This window comes from Pseudorca crassidens, chromosome 2 (assembly GCF_039906515.1).
Source record: "Pseudorca crassidens isolate mPseCra1 chromosome 2, mPseCra1.hap1, whole genome shotgun sequence".
NCBI classification, from domain to species: Eukaryota; Metazoa; Chordata; class Mammalia; order Artiodactyla; family Delphinidae; genus Pseudorca; species Pseudorca crassidens.
Genome location: NC_090297.1, coordinates 35,542,877 through 35,566,356, shown reverse-complemented (window position 1 = coordinate 35,566,356; position 23,480 = coordinate 35,542,877). Strand labels below are relative to the sequence as shown.

The 23,480-nt window shown below is 45.4% G+C and overlaps 2 protein-coding genes across 10 annotated transcripts in view; both read right to left on the bottom strand.

Annotated features, from left to right (window-relative positions):
* The window catches only part of ST3GAL3 (ST3 beta-galactoside alpha-2,3-sialyltransferase 3), a 238,534-nt gene extending 219,500 nt beyond the window's left edge, over nucleotides 1-19,034 (bottom strand). For 5 of the 6 annotated variants that reach the window (XM_067725835.1, XM_067725839.1, XM_067725840.1 and 2 more), the window contains exon 1: nucleotides 18,896-19,034. The gene's annotated coding sequence lies outside the window, so the exon portion shown is untranslated. Of the gene's footprint in view, nucleotides 1-14,819; nucleotides 14,880-18,895 lie in introns of those variants that run through there. The other variant, XM_067725836.1, reaches the window with a different exon arrangement.
* A 2,219-nt stretch (nucleotides 19,035-21,253) lies between these two features.
* The window catches only part of KDM4A (lysine demethylase 4A), a 43,882-nt gene continuing 41,655 nt past the window's right edge, over nucleotides 21,254-23,480 (bottom strand). For all 4 annotated transcript variants that reach the window (XM_067725830.1, XM_067725831.1, XM_067725829.1 and 1 more), the window contains 3 exons: nucleotides 23,294-23,413; nucleotides 22,677-22,769; nucleotides 21,254-22,541 (listed from right to left, as the gene is read on the bottom strand). In XM_067725830.1, coding sequence (XP_067581931.1) covers nucleotides 22,401-22,541; nucleotides 22,677-22,769; nucleotides 23,294-23,413 — 354 coding nt within the window. In that variant the 3' untranslated portion in view covers nucleotides 21,254-22,400. The remainder of the gene's footprint in view (nucleotides 22,542-22,676; nucleotides 22,770-23,293; nucleotides 23,414-23,480) is intronic.

Here is a 23,480-nt window from a genome sequence, read left to right as displayed (position 1 = left end):
TGGGATCTTCCCGGACCGGGGCACGAACCCGCGTCCCCTGCATCGGCAGGTGGACTCTCAACCACTGTGCCACCAGGGAAGCCCCCGACAGTAATATTTAAAATTAAGGTTAAGAAGGAAGTACACAGATAAAAGAATACACACCAAGCTGTTGACAGTAATTACGTCTGAAAAGTGGGTTTGGAGAGGGTAATTTTCACGATGTATTTGTATATTTAACTTTAATATTTGTACTCATGCAAGTAATAAATGTACAAAGTTTTCAAAGTGAAATAGAAATTGGAGACTTGCATTTCCAGTAGCACAAAGGACATGTACTCTGTCCAATCCTCTGACAAAAACGAGAAATTTAAGGTATAAACAGCCTGCCTACAAAAAGCAGGTGGTTCTTGGAAAGATTTTTCTTCCCTTTTAAAAGGGGACTGAAGTGGCTGCTCCCAGCCCTTCCCCCCTCCTTCTGTCCTGAATGCAGATGTGACATCTGAACTGCCACAGCCATACTGTGACTTCAACCTAAGGCTCTGGCAGACACACGACCGTCAGTCAGTCAACGAATTTACCCATTTGTTCAACAGACATGACAGTGAGAATGGCGAACTAATCACCTATTTTATTTCTGACTTTTCCATTAAGGAAAAAGATTTTCAAATAAAGAAGTAGAACAAACAGCCTAAACAGGAAGCTGATCTCCAGAAGTGGGTGACATACAAAGAAGCAAGTAAGAGCTTAAAATAAGCCAAAACCTCCAAGACAAGGAGGAGTATAACATCTCGATATTCGGAAAGAGATGATATTTCAAACTCACTGCCAGGACAAAAGCTTGACAACACATTCTAGTGGGGGGCTGTGGGGAGAACGCCCATACATTGCTGGTGGTAGGAGGGATTTGGCAGTATCTAACAAAACCATACATGCTTCTACCCTTTAATCCAATGATCTCACTTCTAAGAAACTATCCCAAAGATACACTGACAAAAATACAAAAAGACTTATGCACATGGCTACTTATTGCAGCACTATTTGTAATATAAGAGAAAAAAACCCTTCAGTAAGGACTGAATAAACTATGGTGTATTCACAAAATAGAGGATTATGCAGCCATAAAAAGGAATGAGGGAGCTTCCCTGGTGGTGCAGTGGTAAAGAATCCGCCTTACAATGCAGGGGATGCGGGTTCAATCCCTCGTCAGGGAACTAAAATCCCACATGCCGCGGGGCAACTAAGCCCGCACGCCGTACCTACTGAGCTCACGTGCCTCAACTAGAGCCTGCGTGCCGCAAACTACAGAGCCCACGTACCCTGGAGCCCGTATGCCACAACTAGAGAGAGAAAACACGCACACCACGACTACAGAGAAGCCTGCACACCATGACGAAAGATCCCACGTGCCTCAACAAGGATCTCACGTGCACAACTAAGACCGGACGCAACCAAAAATAAATAAAATAAATAAAAAATAAAAATAAATCTTAAAAGGAATGAGCTCTCTCCCTCTCTTCCTTTCTGAATAACTTAATTCAAAAGCCATTAGGCTTTAGGGGCCAAGCAAGGTAGGCACATATATCTGGAGTTAAGAGGGGGAGGAGCATCAGGCCATCATGATAAGTCTGGGGGTATGGCAGGAGGTGATAAGGGACTGACCAAATAAGTAAATATACTGAGGCTAACAGGAGCCAGATTTCTCAGTGATGGAGAAGTGAGTTGAAAATGTAGAAAAAGAAAAACTAGAATAAACCTTTTGGGTTGTATTGGAATTGAAGGTATCAGCGTGAACTGATGGTTTTCAATATATACACATACAAAAATATAAAAATAACTATAGATGTGGACAGTGTATGTGTGCTTTTGTGTATGTACATGCTTGTAAGCCCTAGCTCTGTCCACTGAAAGGGCCTGGCAGCAATCATATCCCAGTAGCAATGAGCACACCTAGCACCTCGATCTTGGTTTTTAAATACTATTCTCCACTATGTAATAGGAACCAGGGGTCCCTGGAAGAATGGCTGATTCCAGGGCTGAGGCAGAGAAGGCACTATCAAGATAAGCCTGAAAGTAGGAAAGTGCTCAAAGAGTGCCATGTGAAAAGGAAAATGCAGTCAGCTTGAGGGACTCCTAATGGCCAGGTCTGGGGCAATTTAGACTGATAATAACAGATTATGACCCATTAAATAAGAATTTAATAAGTGAGGAGAGGAAAAAGCTCTCCCTTACAGTGGAATGAGTGTAGAATAATGTAATTAGAAAATCACTATTTAGCAATCATTTTAGTAATAATTCAGCTATGAAACATCAAAGGATGCTAAAATTAATAAGTAATATTTTGAGAAACGGGATATTATATCATCTTAAAGTATCTCCCCACAAGATACTTATTAATTACAGAGAGGAAAAGAGTAATTTTACAACGCAGAAACCTGATAGACACCACCATAGACTAGCTGAAGGATATATGGGAGTTCTTGTAATATTTTTGCAACTTATTTGTAAGTCTGAAATTATTTCAAAATTAAAAGTTTTTAAAAAAGAAAAAAACTTAAACCAAATGCGCAAATAAATGTTCAAATAAACATCAAATGATGTTATGCAGCCAATTAAGATGCTGTTTATGAAAAAATTTTAATGACATGGAAAAATGCTTATGATATAGTAACAAATGAAAAACGTTGAAAGAAAGAAAGAAAAAGACCAGAATAAAAACATAAGAACACTAACAGATGAATGCAGAGAATTTTTCTGGCTGCAGGAGGGTACCTGGCCTCCCTGCACAGCCATAAAAAAAAAGCACACAGGGGCTTCCCTGGTGGCGCAGTGGTTGAGAGTCCGCCTGCCGATGCAGGGGACACGGGTTCGTGCCCCGGTCCGGAAGGGTCCCACATGCCGCGGAGCGGCTGGGCCCGTGAGCCATGGCCGCTGAGCCTGCGCATCCGGAGCCTGTGCTCCGCAACGGGAGAGGCCACAACAGTGAGAGGCCCGCTTACCGCAAAAAAAAAAAAAAAAAAAAAGCACGCAGGTAAAGAGCTACAAGTGCTCACAGCAAACTCTCTTCAGCATGTAGAGGGAATGCAGCAGCTGGACTCATCCCCTCCTCACGCATTCATCTTATCTCAGAGAAGGATCCGTCTCTCTTCTGTTCAAAACTAATGTAACAAACACCAAGTGCCAGGGATTATGCAAGGCACAGAGGACACTAAGACAATCAGATTTAGACCCTGCCCTAGAGGAGTTTGACTTCTCACTCCCCATTCATTCTTCCACCCACCACAATCTGATCTGGCTTCCAATCCTACCTGTCGCTCAATTAAGTTTACCACTGACCTCTTAATTGCCAAAGCCACTGGACACCAGGGTCCTCCCATGACTTGACCTTTCTACAGCATCCGAAACTGTAAGAGGCGTACAGTGTGGTGGTAAGAGCTCTTTCTTGTCTTCTTTACTTAGCAACACCAACTCATCTTCTAGGACTCTGTTCAAGTCTTACCTCCTTCAGAAAGCTTTCCTTAAACACTGCCCGACACTATGGCAATCTGTGCTCCCGAAACACCCAATGCTTACCTCTATCACAGCAACTGTAAAATATCTTATCTATTTTTCTGTCTCTGTAAGGAATTAGCATACAATTTGAAAGCAGAATCTATAACTTAGGTCTGTGAATCACCTACATATAACAGCACACCACCTAGTACACAGCACATTCAAGAAGTGTTTGTTTAAAGATAAAATAAATTAGTATATTTCTAATTATATTCCCCCAACTCTAAACACAATTAATATAATTTGTACACATTCCAAAAAGTAATATATACTAAAGACATAATGTGTGTGTGTGTGTGTGTATAGAGAGAGAAAGATAGAGACACAGAGGAGGGAGGACAGAGGAGAGGAGCGGGAGGGGAGGGGGGAAGAGAGAGAGGAAGAGAGGGAGAGAGGGAGAGGAGAGAGAAGGAGAGACAGAGGGAGGGAGAGAGAGAGGGAGCGCACGAACAATTTTAAATGTAGAGAGAAGCTTAGGGTGCCGGTCTCAGGCTTTTTATATTCTCATTCCACAGATATCCCCAAGGCAATCTCATTCCACTTCCATGATTACAATTACCATCCTTATCCCAAATTTTATATATTCCATCCAGATACTTCTTCTAAGTTCCATGTCCATTTATTTAACTTTTTTTTTTTTTTTTTGGCCTTACCGTGCAGCTTGCAGAATCTCAGTTTCCCGACCAGGGACTGAACCCAGGCCCCAGCATTGAAAGCCCAGAATCCTAATACCAGGCCACCAGGGAACTCCATTTATTTAATTTCTGTATCATCATCTAGATGTTTCACAGATGTCTCAGACTTCCCAAAAAACCCTCCTCTTCCTCCAGTATTCACTATTTCAATAAAAGGCAACACCTTCACAGGTGCTTCTGTCAAAAACCTGGAAATTATCCTTGACGCTACCCTCCTTCTCACTCTCACCCTCCATATATAATCAGTCATCCAGCCCTATGAATTTTACCTCTTAAATACTTCTTAAATCCATCTGTCCCTCTATCTCCACTGCTACCATCGTATTTCAAGTCACTATAACCCTTTGTTTGGGCTACAACTATAGCCTCCTAATAAGCCTCCCATGTCCATTCTTTTGTGTGTGATAAATCTGACGCTACATTTTGTAAATTTAAGGTGTACAGCGCGTTACTTTGATATATTTATATACTGTAATCTGACTGCCATTTAAGCAACATTTATCACATTACATTGTGGTACAATATTATTGTCTATATTCATTATACTGTATGTTAGATCTCTATGGCTTGTTTACGACTTGCTACGAGTTTCTACCCTTAACCGTCATCAGACTTATTCCCCCATCCCTCAACCTCCGGTAACCTCCATTTACTCTCTGCTTTTGTACAGGTTTGCTTTTCAGATTCCACATATAAGTGATGTTGTGCAGTACTTGTCCTTCCCTGACTTATCTCACTTAGCATAATGTGCTCAAGGTCCATCCATGTTGTCACAAATGGCAGGATAGCCTCCTTTCTCATGGCTGAATAAGTATTCCATTGTGTATATGTACCACATCTTTTTTTATCCATTTATCTATTGATGGGCATTTGGGTTGTTTCCATATCTTGGCTATTGTGAATAATGCTGTGATAAACAGGTGTGTATGTATACTTCATCCTGTTTTCATTTCCTTTGGGTACTTCCATATTCATTCTTGATCCTCTTCAATTCATTCTCCACATAGCAGCCAATGTGGATCTATTTTCTTCTCAGGTTTAAACTTTGTAAATTTCCCACTGTCTTTAGGGTAAAGTCCCAAACCCCTTAACAGGGCCTATAAGACTGCATGATCTGGCCCCTGCCCACATCTCCTCCCATCTCTGTTACCATCTCTTACCACCTTACCTCTGTGAGTCTGCAACAATGAACGCCTGTCAGTGTTTTGAACTTGTCATCCTGTCTCCTAATGGCAGGCTGAAGCCTTCCTGACCCTACCACTTCACCTAGCCAACTGTCACTCCGCCTTTAAGTCTCAGCTTAAAAGTTAATCCCACAGGGAAGCCTTACCCGTCTCCACACTTTAGGTTAGGTCTCCCTATTAGAAATTCCCACAGCACCCGTATACCCCCATCCATTACATAATGCATTTATACTCAGGAGTATTTACAGTAATTTGCTTAAAATTTTATTCTGGCTAATCCAGGCAGTGAACAGGTCTATTTTATTCACCATTGCATCCCTGGTAGATATTCAAAAACTATCTGCTCACTGACCAAATGTTCAGTCACTTATAGTCTGCTCAAAAAAAGGTACAAAAAACTAGGTTATTTTAATTAGCCATAAAAGAAAATTACATAAAAATTTGAACTCACTGAAACAAAGTACACCAAACTCCTGTCATTTCTAAAACATCCTACAATGTGGTTACTTTCTAAACTATACCTAGCAAAAATTTCTAGTCTGAAATGTTAGAATTTTGTTGACCTTCAAGTAGCAGCCATAATGAATATGAACTCAATTATGACAAAATTACACAGAGCAAAAGCCACAAAGTATTTCCTGAACATGTCTCCTGTGAATCCTTTTGAGGCAAGCTAATTAGAAACTATTACGTACTATTTATTACCCAGCTTCCTGAACAAGTTACTGAAAAGATCAATTTTTTTAAATGGTTTTGCTGAATGTACATTTCCTTTTCAGACTTTATGCATGACTAAGCAGATTTAAGTAGTTAATTAACATGCAATATATTACATTATTCTACGCAGAAGAATTGTGTATTTTCTAATTGCAAGTCAATGCAGGGGATAAAATAATCAATATTGCTAATATTCACACAGTACTTACTGCAGACTAGCCACAGTTCTAAAAGTTTTATATGATTTAATTCACTGAATCTTCTCAACAATCCTACAAGGTTATCATTCTCATTATATAGAGGATAAACTGAGGCACAGAGAGGTAAAATTATCTTATCTAAGATCATAGAGCTAGTAAGTGGCAGACTGAGGATTTAAATCCAAATGATCTGACTTCAGTCATATAATTTTTTTCATTTGAAGAAGTTATATGGTACAACAGAACAAAAATGAAACGTAACCAGTGAAGAATCTAAACAAAAGTGGAAGAAGGGAAGGGGGAGGGTCAAAGGGAAGTGTGGTAAAGGAAGAGCACACAACAGAAAAAACTTTGTCACAGGATGGATACAGATCATTAACAAAGGTTCTACCAGCCCCTCCGCCACTCCCAAAAGGCTCTAAAAAACAAGCGGTAACTAAGAGCCAAGATTAAAGTGAGAGCCTCAGGGAAAAAATAGTGAAACAACATTTTTAAAGTAAATTTAACACTCAGGAAAAGTGAAGAAAGAAAAATAACACCACCACAAAAACAAAAGCCTCGATGAAAGAGAACAATTAAGAACTACCGAAAACACAATAAGAGTCATGAAGGCCCTGGTGGATAAAATGTGAGGAAGATAAAGGGCTTCCCTGGTGGCGCAGTGGTTGAGTCCACCTGCCGATGCAGGGGACACGGGTTCATGCCGCGGTCCGGGAAGATCCCACGTGCCGCGGAGCGGCTGGGCCCGTGAGCCATGGCCGCTGAGCCTGTGCGTCCGGAGCCTGTGCTCCACAACGGGAGTGGCCACAACAGTGATAGGACCGCTTACGCAAAAAAAAAAAAAAAAAAATGAGGAAGATAAAATGAAAAAGAATAAAAGGTTTAAAAGGATTTACCAAAACAAACCCAAACAAAAAACAAAAACAAAAATACAATAGTTGTCATAGGAGATCCAGCATAGGTATGACTGGTGTCTGAAAAAGAGAACCAAGGATACAGAACAAAAAAAAAGATATGCAAAAATGGATAATCAGAGAGAACTGGGCTGAGGGCAAGTTGGCCCCAAAATACAGAGTCCCAGCTTCTCTGAGCCCCAATAGCCAAGGTGGCAAGGATAACCTGAAGATCTGCAAAGGGAATTAAAAAGCTAAGGGTATGCCGAGGTTCCGATTACCCGCTGTGTGGATTACAGACTTATTGCCTCTTAGCTCCAAATTCAACCTTTTTGCTTGCTCTGTGAAAATGGATCTGGGCCCTTTAAATATTTTCCTTTTGCTAGTTGACAGGATGTCAAGCTTTGTCACTAGACGGTGCTGGAAAGCCATGGCTTCTGGGTTCTAGTGTGTTCCAGTGTGTTCCTCTAGGTAGGCTCCTGCAGCACACAGGACTTTTCCAGTGGACAGCAGCCAGCAGTGAGCAGCGGCCAACAGCTTCCCGCAGCACTTCTCTTGGGCAGTTTTGCAGCAGAGTGCCTCTGGTGGGACGTCTCTCTGTAAACAGCTTTCCCCAGTACCCAAGACGGCAGATTTCTGGCAAGCTCCACCATGCAGCATCACAGTGGCTCATCTGCAATCCAGTGAGCCATTGTCATGTCCACCACACCAAAGTCTGAATCTCGGCCTGTGGTGGGTGTGAGGCAGGTTGGGGAGCTCTTTGTCGAGCTCTCTAGCTCATCCCTGAGGTGGCGGCTGCTCCTCGGATCTGTTTCTATATTCTCTAGAGTTCTCTTTACTGCTTTTTGACAGCGTTATTGAGATATCATTCGCATACTATACAACTCACCCATTCAAAATATACCTTTTGATGGCTTTTAGTATTTTCAGCGTTGTGCAAACATGACCACAATTAATTTTAGAACATTTCTATTACCCCGAAATGATTCCCCACGCCCCTTAGCTGTCATCCCCTACAAACCTCCAGCCCTGAGCAACTACTAAACTCCTTTGTTCCATAGAATAGGCAAATGTTTATAGATATCTCATATAAATGGAATCAAACAATATGTGGTCCTTTGTGACAGGCTTCTTTCACTTAGCACAATGTTTTTAAGGTTTGTGCACATCAGTACTTCATTTCTTTTTATTGCCAAATAACATTCCATTATATGGACCATCTTTTATTTATCCATTTGTCAGTTGATGGACATGTGGGCTGTTTCCACCTTTTGGCTGAATAATGCTACAATGCATATTCATGTACAAATTTTTATAGGGACATAAGTTCTAATTTCTCTTGGGTATATATGTAGGAGTGAAATATACCCAGGTCACATGGTAACTCTATGTTTAACTACTTGAGGAAATGCCACTGTTTTCCCACCAGTGTATGAGAGCTCTGATTTCTCCACACCTGTGCCAACACTCATTACCTGTCTTTTTGATTATAGCCAGCCTAGTGGGTGGGTAGGAAGTGGTATCTCATTGTGGTTGTTTTTTTTTTTGCAGTACGTGGGCCTCTCACTGTCGTGGCCTCTCCCGTTGCGGAGCACAGGCTCCGGACGCGCAGGCTCAGTGGCCATGGCTCATGGGCTCAGCCGCTCCGTGGCATGTGGGATCTTCCCGGACCGGGGCACGAACCCGTGTCCCCTGCATCGGCAGGTGGACTCTCAACCACTGCACCACCAGGGAAGCCCCTCATTGTGGTTTTTATTTGCATTCCCCTGATGGCTAATCATGTTGAGCATCTTTCCAAGTGCTTATTTCTTTACTACTTACTAGCTAATCTCGTTACTCCAATTCACTGTTAAAGTTAATAGTCCTTACATTAAACTCTACCTGCTGAAAGTCATTGGACCTAGACTTGTGTAACATGGGCAGTCAGTGACTTTCTGAGTACAAATTAGATATCTACACTAAGGTTTTAAAAATGGAAGGCGGAAGAGTAAAACTGCAAAGATTTTGTCCCTGGTCAGATGTTCCCTTTATTAGTAGCTGAGAAAAAAGCCTAGGGGAGAGGGGTAAAAATTCAAGGAAACAGAACTTTCAGTTTTGCATGTTTTAGTTCATTTCTGTTTTTACAAACAAACAAAAAAAAAGCCTTTCTGAATAAGAGCTGTTAATGTTTGGTTTTATTGGGTTTCTGATTATTTGTTTTAACGGTGTGTTCAGAGGACAAGCTTCTAGACATAATTCTTTATTTGGAAAAGCTGACTCCAATCAGTCTTGAGAAAATGCAACTGGAATATTTGAAAAGATGATCTTGCTTTGGGCCAGCTGAGATGAAATGGTGGGGACTGGTGTTGAAGGTGGCTGGGAGACGGCAGCATGTCCAGAAAACTGGAAACAGAAAGTTGCAGCACAAAAGCAGTCAAGAACAATACTTAAACATGGGCATGGCTGTGTTCCAATAAAACCTGCCGGCCTGTTTGCTGGCCCCTGCTATGCATGGCATATAGACACACAGCATGTAGCAAAACCACAAGAGCATAAAAACATGCATGGGAAGTTTAAAACTTTAAATTCAAGATAGTGTTTTCTCTGGTGAAGGACGGAGGAGACCAGGGAAAAATACATGAGGCTTTTACTGGGACTGTAATGTTCTGTTTCTTAAAAAAAAAACAACAAAAAAAACTGACGTAATATGGCATATTAAGATTTGGTGATGAGTATCATCGTATTATTCTGTTCTTGTATGTGTAAAATACATCATTAGAAAATACAAGATAAATGTTCCCTTTCATTGCTTTTATGTCTCTGAGACTTCAGATGTCTTAGGCCTATGTAGTAGTTCCACATTGTTTATCTGCTCATATCTTTTTTTAAAAAGGGCAAGGAAAAAAATATAATATTGCAGAATAACTACGCTGGAACCACGATGGAAGCTATGCCATCTTATCAGTCCAGGCAGAAGCCATTACTACGCACCTGAGTATAGCAGTAGGAACACAGTGTGGTAGCTGCCCTCGAGAACAGGGTGATGCATGTAGTTAAACAGGTACAGACATTATGAGGTGCTGGAAATTTATGACTGTCTGTGAGGTTTCAGAAAAGCTTCAGTGAAGAAGCTGAAGCAGTAAAAAGGTAGAGAGGCTTTAGATGCCATGCTAAGGGGTCTGAAATTTATCCCACTGGCAATGGAGAACCAGTGAAGGGAGTAAGCAGAGAAATGATATAGTCCTATCTGTATTTTAGAAAGATCACTTGAGTAGCAATACAGAGGACAGCCTGGAAAAGGCCAAGCAAGAGCAAGAAGAGGCTGTTGTAACAGCCCAGGCCATCACTGTCAGAGAGAATAGACATCTCAAAGGCACACAAAGATTCACCAAGGTAACAAAAGAAAATACCAGAACTCCTGTTTATAAACTTTTCTGATATTTAATTTCAGTGGACACTGGCCTCCTCAAACAATCCCTGTGTCAGACATCTTGGGGCACATGAGGTTCAGAAAGAATCCTCAAGAAGTGTGAAAGTTCCAGAGCCTGGGGGGTAATGGTACCATTACGTAATTACCATTTGCTTCGTGATGCAGTGCAGTTTATGCATTAAGTGACATCAATGTGGTTAATTTCATAAAAATTGGATCATATTTTAAATAAATAGGATCATAACTAAACTTGACAATGAGATGGTGAGTAACCATGAAACTCTTGTGCCTCAAAGAAGTTCTCTGGTTATCATCTGGCCAAGCATGTATAAGACTTCCAGAACTTAAAGAGCAGCTGTATATTCTTCTTTTACAAACATACTGGTGTTCCAAGTTTGCTAAACTTTTCTGGGATGGCAAATGTCTGTTAATAGTATGGCACCTAGAAGATTTTCCAAAATACACACATCTGCCCTTTCAAGGTGAAGAACATGGCTTAACAAAAGCTAGAGACTAGTTTTGTTCGTTTGTTTGTTTGTTTTTAAAGAAAATACGTTGAGTGCATTTTGACAACAGATGTTTGGCAGTGTTTCCATCCTTATGTTATTTTGTTGCCAAAAAGATGTAAAAGTGTCATTTATAAAAACTCTCATATCTACATGCCAGCAGTTCTCAAACTGTGGTCCAAGGACCCCAGACAGTCCCCAAGACACTTTCAGTGGATCTGAAACAGGAGGGAAGGGGATAGGGCACAACCTTTGAAAGAATGACATAGCTCTAGAACATGACATAAACTGATTAGAACCAAATGGGTCCAAGATGGCGGGACAAGTCGACTTCCACTAGACCTTGAGTCTCAGTATTCGCTCACTGTAACATATCAGCAAGCTAAATGACACACCCACAAGCACCATGACAGTTCCAAGACAGACCACAAGGATTAAAAAGTAGGCGGTGGCCCAATTCCTGGAAATCCCTTCCCCTTCCTGAAATAGCTGGAATACTCCTCCCACTCATTAGCCTATGAAATTACCCACCCCTATAAAAACTGACAACCCCATACCCTGGTGCCCTTCTCACCTTCTGAAATGGCCCACACTGTGTCTGCGGAGTGTTTCCCTCTAAATAAACCCACTTCTTACCTATCACTTTGTCTCTCACTGAATTCTTTCTGCGATGAGACATCAAGAACCTGAGTTTCATTAAGTCCTGAAACCAGTGTGTGATCTCAGTTGGAAGACTGTGGCTTTTGGCCGGGTTCGAGTCCCAGCCACATGAGTTCAAATCCCAATCTGGGTTTAGGCTGGGTTTGAGTCCTGGCACATGGGTTCAATCCCAATCTGAGGTGCACAGTTTCAGATCCACGAGTTTAAAACTGTTTTCACGTAATTCTCAGACATTATTTGCCCTGTTCACTCTCTTTCTCTCACCAAGGGTCCAGCACAGTTTTCCAGAGGCTATGTAACACATGATGACATGTGACTATATCACTGTCCTCACAGCTAATGGAATGCGTGCTTGTGTATTCTTGTGACTTAAAATTTTCTCAGTAACTTTTAATACATTAAATATCAATAGACAAAACCCATAAAATGAAAGTTCTTTGGGGTTTCAATAATTTTTATAACTTATAAAGGGGTCCTGAGATCAAAAACTCTGAAAATCACTGCCATATACTTTGAAAACTTAGGAACAGAATATTCTAACCTGTTTAACATATTTCAAACACAAGGTTTCTGTGGGTTTTAAGTCATGTCAAAAACACATAAACATGCCATCTTTCCATTATTTTGTAAAGAAAACTAACATCAAGGAAAAGGGGAATTTACTGACACATAGACAAATAATAAGACAAGGCAGTAGATAACATTTAATCAGAATAATACAAGTTGTGCAGAAGTTCACAGGGAAGGAACTCCTGTCAACCAGGATGACCAGGCAGAACCTAAAGGGGAACAAATTGGGATTAAACCCCCATTATCATCTTTACAAACATTTCAGAAGAAGACTGAGGAGGAGCAGAATTTCAGGGGGACACAGTCAACAACGATGATGACACGCTGAAGAAGCACATACATTTTAGCAGCCCAAGCAGTGAGCACATTAAAACATCAGCGACAAGAGTGTATGCACACGTGCATGTGTCACTTCTGGGTGAGGGCTGGGAACGGCTGAATGACCATATATAATTTGTTGGCATTTAAAGAATGTTTAAATTGGTATGATATTCATATCAACCAACTCTTCCCTTCTTGATCTCAGGATAATTCTCTCATGCCCAACCCACCCAGACCACCATCACTGTGGCGCAGTGGTTAAGAATCCGCCTGCCAATGCAGGGGACACGGGTTCGAGCCCTGGTCCGGGAAGATCCCACATGCCGCGGAGCGACTGGGCCTGTGAGCCATGGCCGCTGAGCCTGCGCGTCCGGAGCCTGTGCTCCGCAACGGGAGAGGCCACAACAGTGAGAGGCCCGCGTACCGCAAAAAAAAAAAAAAAAAAAAAAAAAGATGTATAAATAAAACCACAGTGCTGGCAGATGATTTTAGGCTAACGATCACCTACTGTGAACCAGGGAATATACTAAGCATTAAGAATCTTAAAACTGGGACTTCCCTGGTGGTCCAGTGAAAAATCCACCTTCCAATGCAGGGGACATGGGTTCGATCCCTGGTCGGGGAACTAACATCCCACATGCCGTGGAGCAACTAAGCCCGAGCCCGTGTACCACAACTACAGAGCCCACGCACTCTGGAGCCCGCACGTCACAGCAAAAGATCCCGGCATGCTGCAACTAAGACCCGACACAGCCAAAAATTACTTACTTACTTAATTAATTTTTTAAAATCTTAAAACTATTATTTTTATGATAAGAGGTCCCTTATGTATTTAACAGTACAGGAGCAGGCTTTTTACAACTATTTGCTCAAATTCTCAGAACCTTGCAAGGTAGGTATTTTTATCCGCATTTTACCAATTTGAAAACCGAGAGTACACAAGAGGTTCTAAAGCCTGCCCAAGGCCACACCTTAGAAACTGGTGAAGCCATGATGGCAATCTTGGTCTGCTGACTCTCCTCTATCCCCAGGCAGGACATGGACACACTCTTACTATTACTGCAGTAGCCTAAATGGTAACCTTCCCTCCAGCCTCACCTCATTCTAAGCTCTCTTCATCCATAATATTTTATGACACTGTAGCAGACATGGCACTACGGTTGCAAACCTCAGAACCTCCCATGTCAGAGAAACAGGACATTCACTCCTCTGCTGCCTCCACACACACTGATCTTCCTAAAAGGCAAAGCTGATAAAGTCATTTCCTACCTTCAAACCCTTCAGTGGCTCCTCCTCCTCATCACAATAAACTCCTGAACTCACAAGCTTCAGTCTAACTTCTGCAGCCTCCACACACTCCCCAAACATACCCTATTCTCCTGCCTTTCAAGCATCTTCAGAATGCAGCCACACTCTCTTGTGTTTCTAGGCCATTACACATTGTTTCCTGCCTGAAAAGCCTTTTAAACCCACATCTACCCAGCTACTAACTAGTGATCCAAGACTTAGGTAGGTGTGAGCTTCTCTGGAAAACCATTATTTATATTCCCTGTGTGGCATCAGATTCTCTTTTTAGGAGATCCCACAGGACCCTCAAACATAGCCCGTTACAATGTATTCTAACTACAGGTTCACTGGTTTCTGGTCCTACCAGACTAAAGGCTCTTTGAGGCCCGGGATATGCCTTTTGTTTTTGTAATGCCATAACCTAGCACAGAGGTTAGCAGACAGTTCATGCTCAATAGCTACTTATGGGGTGACTAGAGGGCCTAGTACAGTAGAAGACACAGACACATATACAACCAAGCAAAATAAAATAGAATAAATGTGAAAATAAGAAAGGTGTGGGCTTCCCTGGTGGCACAGTGGTTGAGAGTCCGCCTGCCGATGCAGGGGACACGGGTTCGTACCCCGGTCCGGGAAGATCCCACGTGCCGCGGAGCGACTGGGCCCGTGGGCCATGGCTGCCGAGCCTGCGCGTCCGGAGCCTGTGCTCTGCAACGGGAGAGGCCACAACAGTGAGAGGCCCGCGTACCGCAAAAAAAAAAAAAAAAAAAGAAAGAAAGGTGTGACAGGATGCCAAGGAAGTGGAAAAAGGTAGGAAAATCTGGGGAAATCCTGAGATTTCCTTACCTGATTTCTCAAAGTTTCTTCAAATCCTGCTGCTGCTGCTGCTGCTGACGTTGATCATCATAATCATGAGTCCTTACCTTGAACTAGGAACTGGGCAAAGCACTTTACATAAAGTGAACTCATAACTACCCTACGCGTTTCACTGATGATGCAACTTGGACTTCAGAATCAGACACTTGCTCAATGTTAGATAATCGATGGCAGGAGCAAGATTTCAACCCAGGTTTCAGTTTCTTTGTTAAAAGCGAAATCTCCTCCCCAAGCGCCAAAGTTTTATAGCCTCAATTAAACCCAATTAAACCAGTAAGGTTGAACTAGGATCCTTCTTAACCATTCAAGTGAAAATGTACCTTGAGTTAGTACACACTTCCTTGCTTTTTAAATTGTGTATCCTGAATATAACTGAACTTTCTGTGGATGCCTCAGGACTATTTCTGTGTTCATCACTGAGGGTGCTGTAAAATAGTGATGCCCTCAGGAATGACTGTGCTATGACTGGAAAATCACTGACTGCCCTCGTATCAACAGCCTCGGCCTGTTACATTACAAGCATTACAGTGCTTGTAATGGATTTCTGACTTCCAATCCACCCTCATTCCACGCCTAGTTAGAGCTATTATTTCTTGCTACTGTCAATGTGTTTCTCTCTAGTAGCTCATCTGATTTCGCTACCTCTAATCTTCCATGGGCCGTGATACTCAAAGAAGATGTAGCAGGCATTACTGCTGTCCAACAGTTACTTCTGGCTCTTTGCTTTCCAGGCACATGCTAAGACAGCAATTCCTTGCCCTTCTTTAAAGTTAGGCATGGCCATATGACTTGCTTTAGCCAATGATATGGAAATGAAAGTGACAGGTGCCACTTCAGGATGGAAACTTGAAAGTCCAGTGTCCCTTGATCACCATCTTCCACTCGATCAAAATGATCATGGAAACACCATATTAAGATGGAGTTTCCAACAGCATGGGTCCCTGAGTGACTGAGAGGAGGAGAGTTACCTGTGCAGTCATGCTGGACATGTGGCATGAATGAGAAGTCAACTTTTGTTCTGTTAAGCCACTGAAGTCTTAAGGGTTTTTGTTAATGAAGCCTAATCCAAGCTATCCAGACCAATACACCAGCTCTCTCAGTAACAAATTATCTCACGTAAGTAACTTCATTTACAGATTTTATGATGGACATTTTGTTTGCACAAAGAATTTTCTTTGCATCTATCCTGGTTCAAAGCTATGTTCAATATAAAATATATTTGCCAAGTACCTCCTATGTACAAAACACTGTGCTAGATAATGAAGAAGATGGCCCATGGCTTGAAAAAGCTGCAGTCTTATGTTGGCAATTGGGGCAAAAGGCAGACTCTAGTGTTATAATGGTTTGAAGGAGAAACAAGTCCCATCTAGATAGGGAGAAAAGTACAGAAAAGCTTCACAAAGAGAGTTCCAATCAAATGGCCCTGAAACATGGGTGAGAACCAACAATTAGAGATTCAAGGGGGTCATTTAGGATAGAAAAAGCAACAGAGCACGACAGCAACAAAGAGCAAATAGTTCCACAAACTTGGAAAATATAATAAAATCTAAGGGAATGGCAAGAAATGAGTTTACCCATACTGCCCAGGCTAGGCTGGTCTGTGCTTAATTCAACAGATGGTAGGAAGCCATTAAAAGTCTAGGCTGGGGCTTCCCTGGTGGCGCAGTGGTTAAGAATCTGCCTGCCAGTGCAGGGGACACGGGTTCGAGCCCTGGTTCGGGAAGATCCCACATGCTGCAGAGCAACTAAGCCCGTGCGCCACAACTACTGAGCATGTGCTCTAGAGCCCGCGAGACACAACTACCGAAGCCCGTGCGCCTAGAGCCCGTGCTCTGCAGTGAGAAGCCACCGCAATGAGAAGCCCGTGCACCAAAACGAAGAGTAGACCCCGCTCACCGCAACTAGAGAAAGCCCGTGTGCAGCCCGCACATAGCAACAAAGACCCAACTCAGCCAAAATAAATAAATAAAAGTCTAGCCTGGGGAATTGAGATACCTGCAAGTGATGACAGTACACAGGATAGATGGAAGGGGTGGGGGGGAAAGCTAGGGGGTTTCTGCAGTAATTCGAGGGAATGGGATCAATGGCCCCAAATCAGTGTGATGACAGTAGGAACAGAAAGAAGCTAGACATAGTGTGGAGGTAGCAGCAACAAGACCTGGCAACCAACTTAATACAAGGGGGAAAAAAAAGAAAGGCAAGAATGATTCTTGAGGTGCAGATCCTGGGTAGCTGAGAGGACCATTATTCTAAATAGCTAAGGTTACTCAGAAAAGTGACAAGGGCACATAAAGTGCTACTGTCTATTTTTCTAATAGCTAGCTCCAGTTTCATCTGAAGTACTACTACTTGTTTACCCTTTGCTCCACCCAGGACAAAGTTACTTCCTGATTTGATGCCATCAACCTGCCTTTTTTGTATAACCTCATCTCCCACTTTTTCTAATAAGAACCCCCTGGAACTACCCATGAGAGTTTTGGGTTCTCCCCTGCCACCTTTCCCATCCTCACTTTCTCATTTCCTCACTTCTCCTTCCTCTTCACCACCCAGGCCTACCCATTCATGGCTCAACTCAAGCCTCAGCTCTCCTGTGAAACCTTCTTCAAACACATGGATTTCTCCTTTTCCAGAATTTTCATAGACCTACTATCTTAGAATTCTAGAGACCATTTTGTTAGTGATCATTTTCTTGTGTGCCCTTTATCCCCACAACCATCTCATAGGCCCATGAGAACAAGTCTCATACAATACAGGTCGTGAGGTCCCCACAGTTGCACTGCCTTGCATACAATATGTACTTGATAGACACTTTATTGATGATCAAAGTCACTTAGTCTCTAAGAATATGCACATCTTTTTTTCTCATTAATAATTTACTTTTATTAAGCTCTGATTAGACATTTAGACATGTGAAATAGGGAGATTCATCACTTAATACTTCAAAATATCCTTGAGTTAAGAATCTTTAATCTTAGGAGCTGCTATTGCCTTAAGAGATTATTTGAAAATACCATTTCGGTCATAAATTTTTGTGACAGCTTCCTTTTAACCCTGTTGACCCAACAGTATACCCAACAGTTAAATGATCATCACTCCAAGGTGATTCTGACTTAGAAATAACCTAATTTTCCATGCGGTCTATTTATTTTCATGAACCCAATAAGTGCTTTTTTCTACCTTCCTGTTCAACTAGCTATAGTATAGTTAATTCAACGTGTATCCACAGAAAAGTTTGTAAGTTTTTGTTGTTTTTTTGTTTTGTTTTTTGTTTTTAACAAAATAACAGCTGCCTTCATTGGTCCCTCTCTCAATTAATTGCACTGAGTCAGTTCACACGTTTCTCTCCTTCCTCCTATGTGCGGGAAACACAAACATAAGTGAGGTCTATTAAGGAATCATAAAAACGAGCACTGTTGCAAAGAGGAATTCAAAATGTTCGTGGCAGACTATCCTAATCAAACCTGCTCTCATCACTAAGACATTTCCTCCTGCAAACAAAATCACAGGGCAAACAATGGGGAGAAATGCCAGAGAAAAGGAAGCAAGAGGCGTACTTTGTCAGTAAAATTGACCTCAGTGCCCGGAACATCTGGCGGCTGGTAGAGCAATAAGCAATGACAACCGCTACCCGTACGCTGCTGATTCCCACTCAGGTTTTCCACTTTTCCTCCCTCTTCCCATAGCGAAGGCCCGCCTGACCAGGTCCTTCCTCTGCGCCAAGGTGCGCAGCGCTGCGGGGTCTCGCGCGCAGGTGACCTCAGACTGCTCGGCCCGGGTTCAGCCGTCCTCTCCCCCGAGGCCTGGCAGCCCCTACCCAGGCGAGGTCTCCCAGGGACCGGACTCCCGGCCCGAGCCCCCAGTCCGAGCCGGACTTCGTTATTCGGAGACGGCTGGGCCGCGCCCGACCCCTCCTTCCCCAGCACCAGCGCGCGCGGGCTCCGCACCCCACCAACCCGGGGACCGCGAGCTGCGGGGGAGGGGAGGGGCGGCGGCGCCCGTTAGCCGTGGTGACTGCCCGCCCCGACGCGCGCAGGACCGGCCCTTACCGCAGCGGAGAGGGAGGCAGGGGGTAGGCGGCGCCCGGCCCGACGCTGCTGGGAAGGCGGGGGCGACGGCGAATGCGGCGGCGACAGCCGCGGGGAACCCCAGCGGGCGCCCAAGTCGCGGTGGGCCGCCTGGGCGCCGCCATAGTGGGGACGCAGCGGCGGGCGGAGCGCGCGACCGCGATCCCGACCCATGGACGACGGGACCACCAATCCCACTCTCCGCCTCAGCGCCCTCACCGGGGGTTGGGCATCCGCGGCCAATCGGCGCGCGGGAGCCGGGCGGGGCGCCGGGCTGACCAATGCGGGGCTGCACTGCAGGCAGAGAGCGGACGCAAGCCCGAAGCGGCCTGCTAGACACTGGACCCCCGAGTTTTCCGGCCCGTTCGCCTCGCGCGCCCGCCGGGACTCGGGCTGTTGGCGGTTCAGGGCGTGGGTCCAGCGGGCCTGGCCTGCTGGTTCCGCGCCGACGCCCACCCCTCGGCTCCCCGGAGCCTATCCGCCGCCTTGAGGAATCTTCCCCCGGCTTCACGCCCCGCAGGGCGCGCGTCTGGGATGCGGACCTCTGACGGCCGCAGGGCTCGCTGTCCGCCGAGATGACCCCTCGAGAGCCTGTTTCCTCGGCCGTGCGAGAGACGGGGGTACACGGTCATTCCACACTGAGGGACGCAGGCATCCGCCTGGAAACAGGCTGAGACACAAGGCTGTGGACCTCCACGGGCTGGGCGACCCTGCTCAATCCTGTGGAGTTGGGTGGACAGCGGTCGCTGGCTGCCCTTATTACTACTTTAGAGCCTCTTTTTATTCCGGGCACAGGACCATTCCGCCCCATCTCGTCTACCCTTTTCAGTTCCGGAGGTCCCAGCTTTTCTCCCACCCTACTGGGGCACAATTTAAAACGTAATTCCCCCGAGGGGAGTTACGGAAGAGAGGAGGAACTGTCCGGCTGTGATCCTTGGTTGCCCACCCAAAGACGCTGCCTCACCAAAGGAGGGCAGTTTGCCCTGGCCAAAAGGCTTCTGAGGGGAGCCTGCCTAAGACAGGCTGGTGCACGCTTCCCTGGAGTCAGTCAGTCCGCTGAGGCCTGGGCCTGACTGCAGGCAAGAGGGCCTGTTCCGTGGGACTTGAGACTCTCATCACCTCTTTAAACTTCAGTTTCCCAGGAGGTTATTACATTTGACCAAAACAAAACGTGAAAGTTTCTAGAAAAATAGTCAGCTGTTGAGCAAGAACTCTGCTGGGGTTACAGAAGGGACTACCCTGCCTGTCCTTCAGCAGGGCTGGGGATGGTAGGGTCAGTGAAATGTAGGGAGGTCTGGGACCCTGCCAAGTCTGGGGAAGTGTTTCTTCCCTCCAAAGACGTGTGCTCCCAGGGCTTGCCAATCCATTAAGGCCTGGCTCTGTCCACGCTCACCTGGGAATCCTTGGGTGCTGGACAAAAAATTCAACCTCCCTTTCTTGGCCCCAGGAGGGAACTGGCATAGAAAAGTAGGTATCTTTGAGACCTGCTGCTCCTCCCTTCCCCCACAATCAGACACCAGAGGTGGCAGCCACCTCCCAAGCCCCAGGACACAAAGAAGCATTGAGTTGCTAAGCTGACCCAAGATTCTCCCGCACCTGGCAGGGGCCAAGAAATAGGACCTAGTGCCTGGCTGTCCAAGACCAGCTGAACAGCTCTGCTGTGCCCAATTCACTGCCCCTCCCACCCCTGCTGCTGCTGCTGCTCTAACCTTGTCCACCTGGACCTCAGGAACCCAATGGGGGTCCAAGGGACCGGGTCTTCCTCCGGGGAAGCGTCTCACCAACTACAGGCAACTCAGAACAGCTTCAGGACCTAAGGGAAGCGTGCACGGGGTGGGGGGCAGGGGTTGTCAATCCCTTGCTTTTCAAGCACCTAAAATGTACTGCCTTCTTTCAAGCTGGTTCTACAATTTTTATGGAACGGACACTGGCATAAACTTAAACCTGCTCGATGAAGTTAACAAGTGGGGTCGAGATGAGAGAGATCAAACTCAGTTTTACAAGTTGTGGAAGTGGTCTGGTCCTTCATCTATCACCTCTTCCTTCCCATCTCTAGGGCCAGAGAAGCAAAAGGAGGTACTCACGGCCAGAGGTGCGTCTACTTCCCAGGTCCCACCATACAGAGCCACAGGACCAGAACTTGACAAGGAGCCCATCTCTTTAGGAGGGCTTCCTAGATCCTGCCTTACTGAGTCTTCTTAAAATGCATGGCCCTGCTCCAGAGCCTATGACTCTAGATACACTCCCGGCCTGACCCTGGGCCACTCAGGCTCCTTGGGGCAGACACAGCCAATCCTCTGCTCAACACGTTTTATTGCTAAGGACAAGGTGATGCACCGGTTTTCAAAATAATTTGGTTTATAGCGTTCATACGTAACAAAAAAAGGGGAAGTATTAAAATCTGATTCTTGTATACATACGGTATAAGTGTGAATCCCTCCAACCCTGGGCCCAGGCAAACAAATTCATAAGGAGCAAAAACCTGTTTAACCCCTTCAGTGTTGCCCTCCAGTCCCACCCCGCTCCCAAATCAGCTCCCTCCCACCCCCAGACCAGGGGGCATATCTAAACCCACCCCCTGGCCTCCAGCGGCCCCAGTTCATCTTAACCCTCCCAGCCCCTGCATGACTGCAATTTTCTGTTGACAGACTCATCCGCCAGGCTCTGCCTGCTTCCATCATTAGATCCCCCTTCAGAGTATTCCCCACCCACACCCTTTAATACTGTCCACAGGGGCTCTGTGCCTAGAGTGATATGGGCACACACCCAGGTTACCCCTATCTTCTCCTTCAAGAGAAGGCAAAGAGGTGGCGTTAACTCCTTAGCATCTCATCGCTGCAGCTTTGCCAGCACTCTCTTGAGGCAGTTCCAGAGACAAACGGATGCCACAGCCATCTGCAGCCAACCCCCAGGGGCCCTTACTCAGTTCAGCTGAGGGCAGAATTTCACATTTTTGTTGCCCTGCATAGGCAAGGAAGAAAGTAAAGGCCAGGGGCTGGCAGAAGCTGGTCCAGACCAAACATACATACGCACACACACGCGTGCACACGCACACGCGCACACACACACACACACACACACACACACATAAATACAAAAAGGGGGAGGGGGCAAGCACCAGCACCTCTGCCTAGTTGGTGCAGGTGATCGTTAGGAAGCTAAGTCCAAGGCCAGGAACAGGGCAAGCAGCCCAGCCAGCACAGTCGACCCCATTACAGACTGGGGCCCATGCAGCCACAGCGTTCCAGTGCTCATCCCATCAGCTGGGAGATCAGCGGCTGCTGCCACATGTCCAAGTACGGCTTATTGTTTCATTACAGTGGAATGCGATGAGGGTGGGGTGAGAAGATGATGGGGTCGGTTATTTCATTCCTTTTCATTTTACAGTTCACTTTTAGAGACTTCAGAGTTCCAAGTGTCTGCTGGCTGTGGAACCCCAGAGTGCTTTCGCCTTGGCAGCTGGGACTCTCCTGGCCGCTGGAAGCACCTACTCCATGATGGCCCGGTATAGTGCAGGCTCAATGTAATCTTCCCGGTATCTTGAGTTGATAACTCGTTGCCGTTTCTTTTCCTGCTTAACCTCTTTCTCCGTGAAAATCTCATTGAAGCGCATGTCTGAGGCTACTGACTACAGAAGAATAGGCAAATCAAGTGAGCACTTTATGGCCAACCACCCCGAAGAAGAAAAACCAAGGGACACATCCTTGCTGTGTTCCCTCCCTCCCAGATGGGAACCAAGGGCACACAGAAAGTACACACTCACCAGTCTAGACTTGACTCTCTTGGGAAGCTCTTCATCCAGCGTGTACACGTCATCTCTCTTAACCACAAGCTGTGAGCCATCCTCAAACTCCACCTACCAAGGAAACAAAGGCCTTTAGCTAAGATATCCCTGACTCTCTCCCTGGTCCATCACGCACAGTGGCAATTTCCTGCAGTCACAGGAAGGGTTTAGAACACTGAAGTAAGGCCTGCCATGTTTGAAGCCATACCTGGCAGACTGGACACAGGGCAGCCCCTAGCTCTGAAAAAGGTTGTCACTGATCCCTTGGCTCAGCGGTCCCCAACCCCCGGGCCGCAGACTGGTGCCAGTCCACGGCCTGTTAGGAACCGGGCCGCACAGCAGGAGGTGAGCGGTGGGCGAGCAAGCAAAGCTTCATCAGCCACTCCCCACCGTTCCCCACCGCTCGCGTTACCGCCTGAACCACGCCCACCCCCATCCATGGAAAACTGTCTTCCACGAAACCGGTGTCCCTGGTGCCAAAAAGGTTGGGGACCACTGCCTTAGCTCTCCCAAGAGCAAAGACTTCCTCTTGCTCAAGAGGAAACACTGAATTAATCAGGCCCCCTCACCCATCCCCAACAAAAGCCTTTGGTTACCTGGTACATCTGGATGGGGTGAGAGGCCACAAACTTGGCTCCATAGACTTGGCCGTCTGTCCATCTCACTTGGACTACTTCCCCTTCAGCAGGAGGACCCAACTGGAGACAGTCCTGACTCTGAGGGAACATTAAGGAAGAAGGGTGAAAGGAAGGTCCACCTGAGAGACCTGCTAAGTCCAAGTCC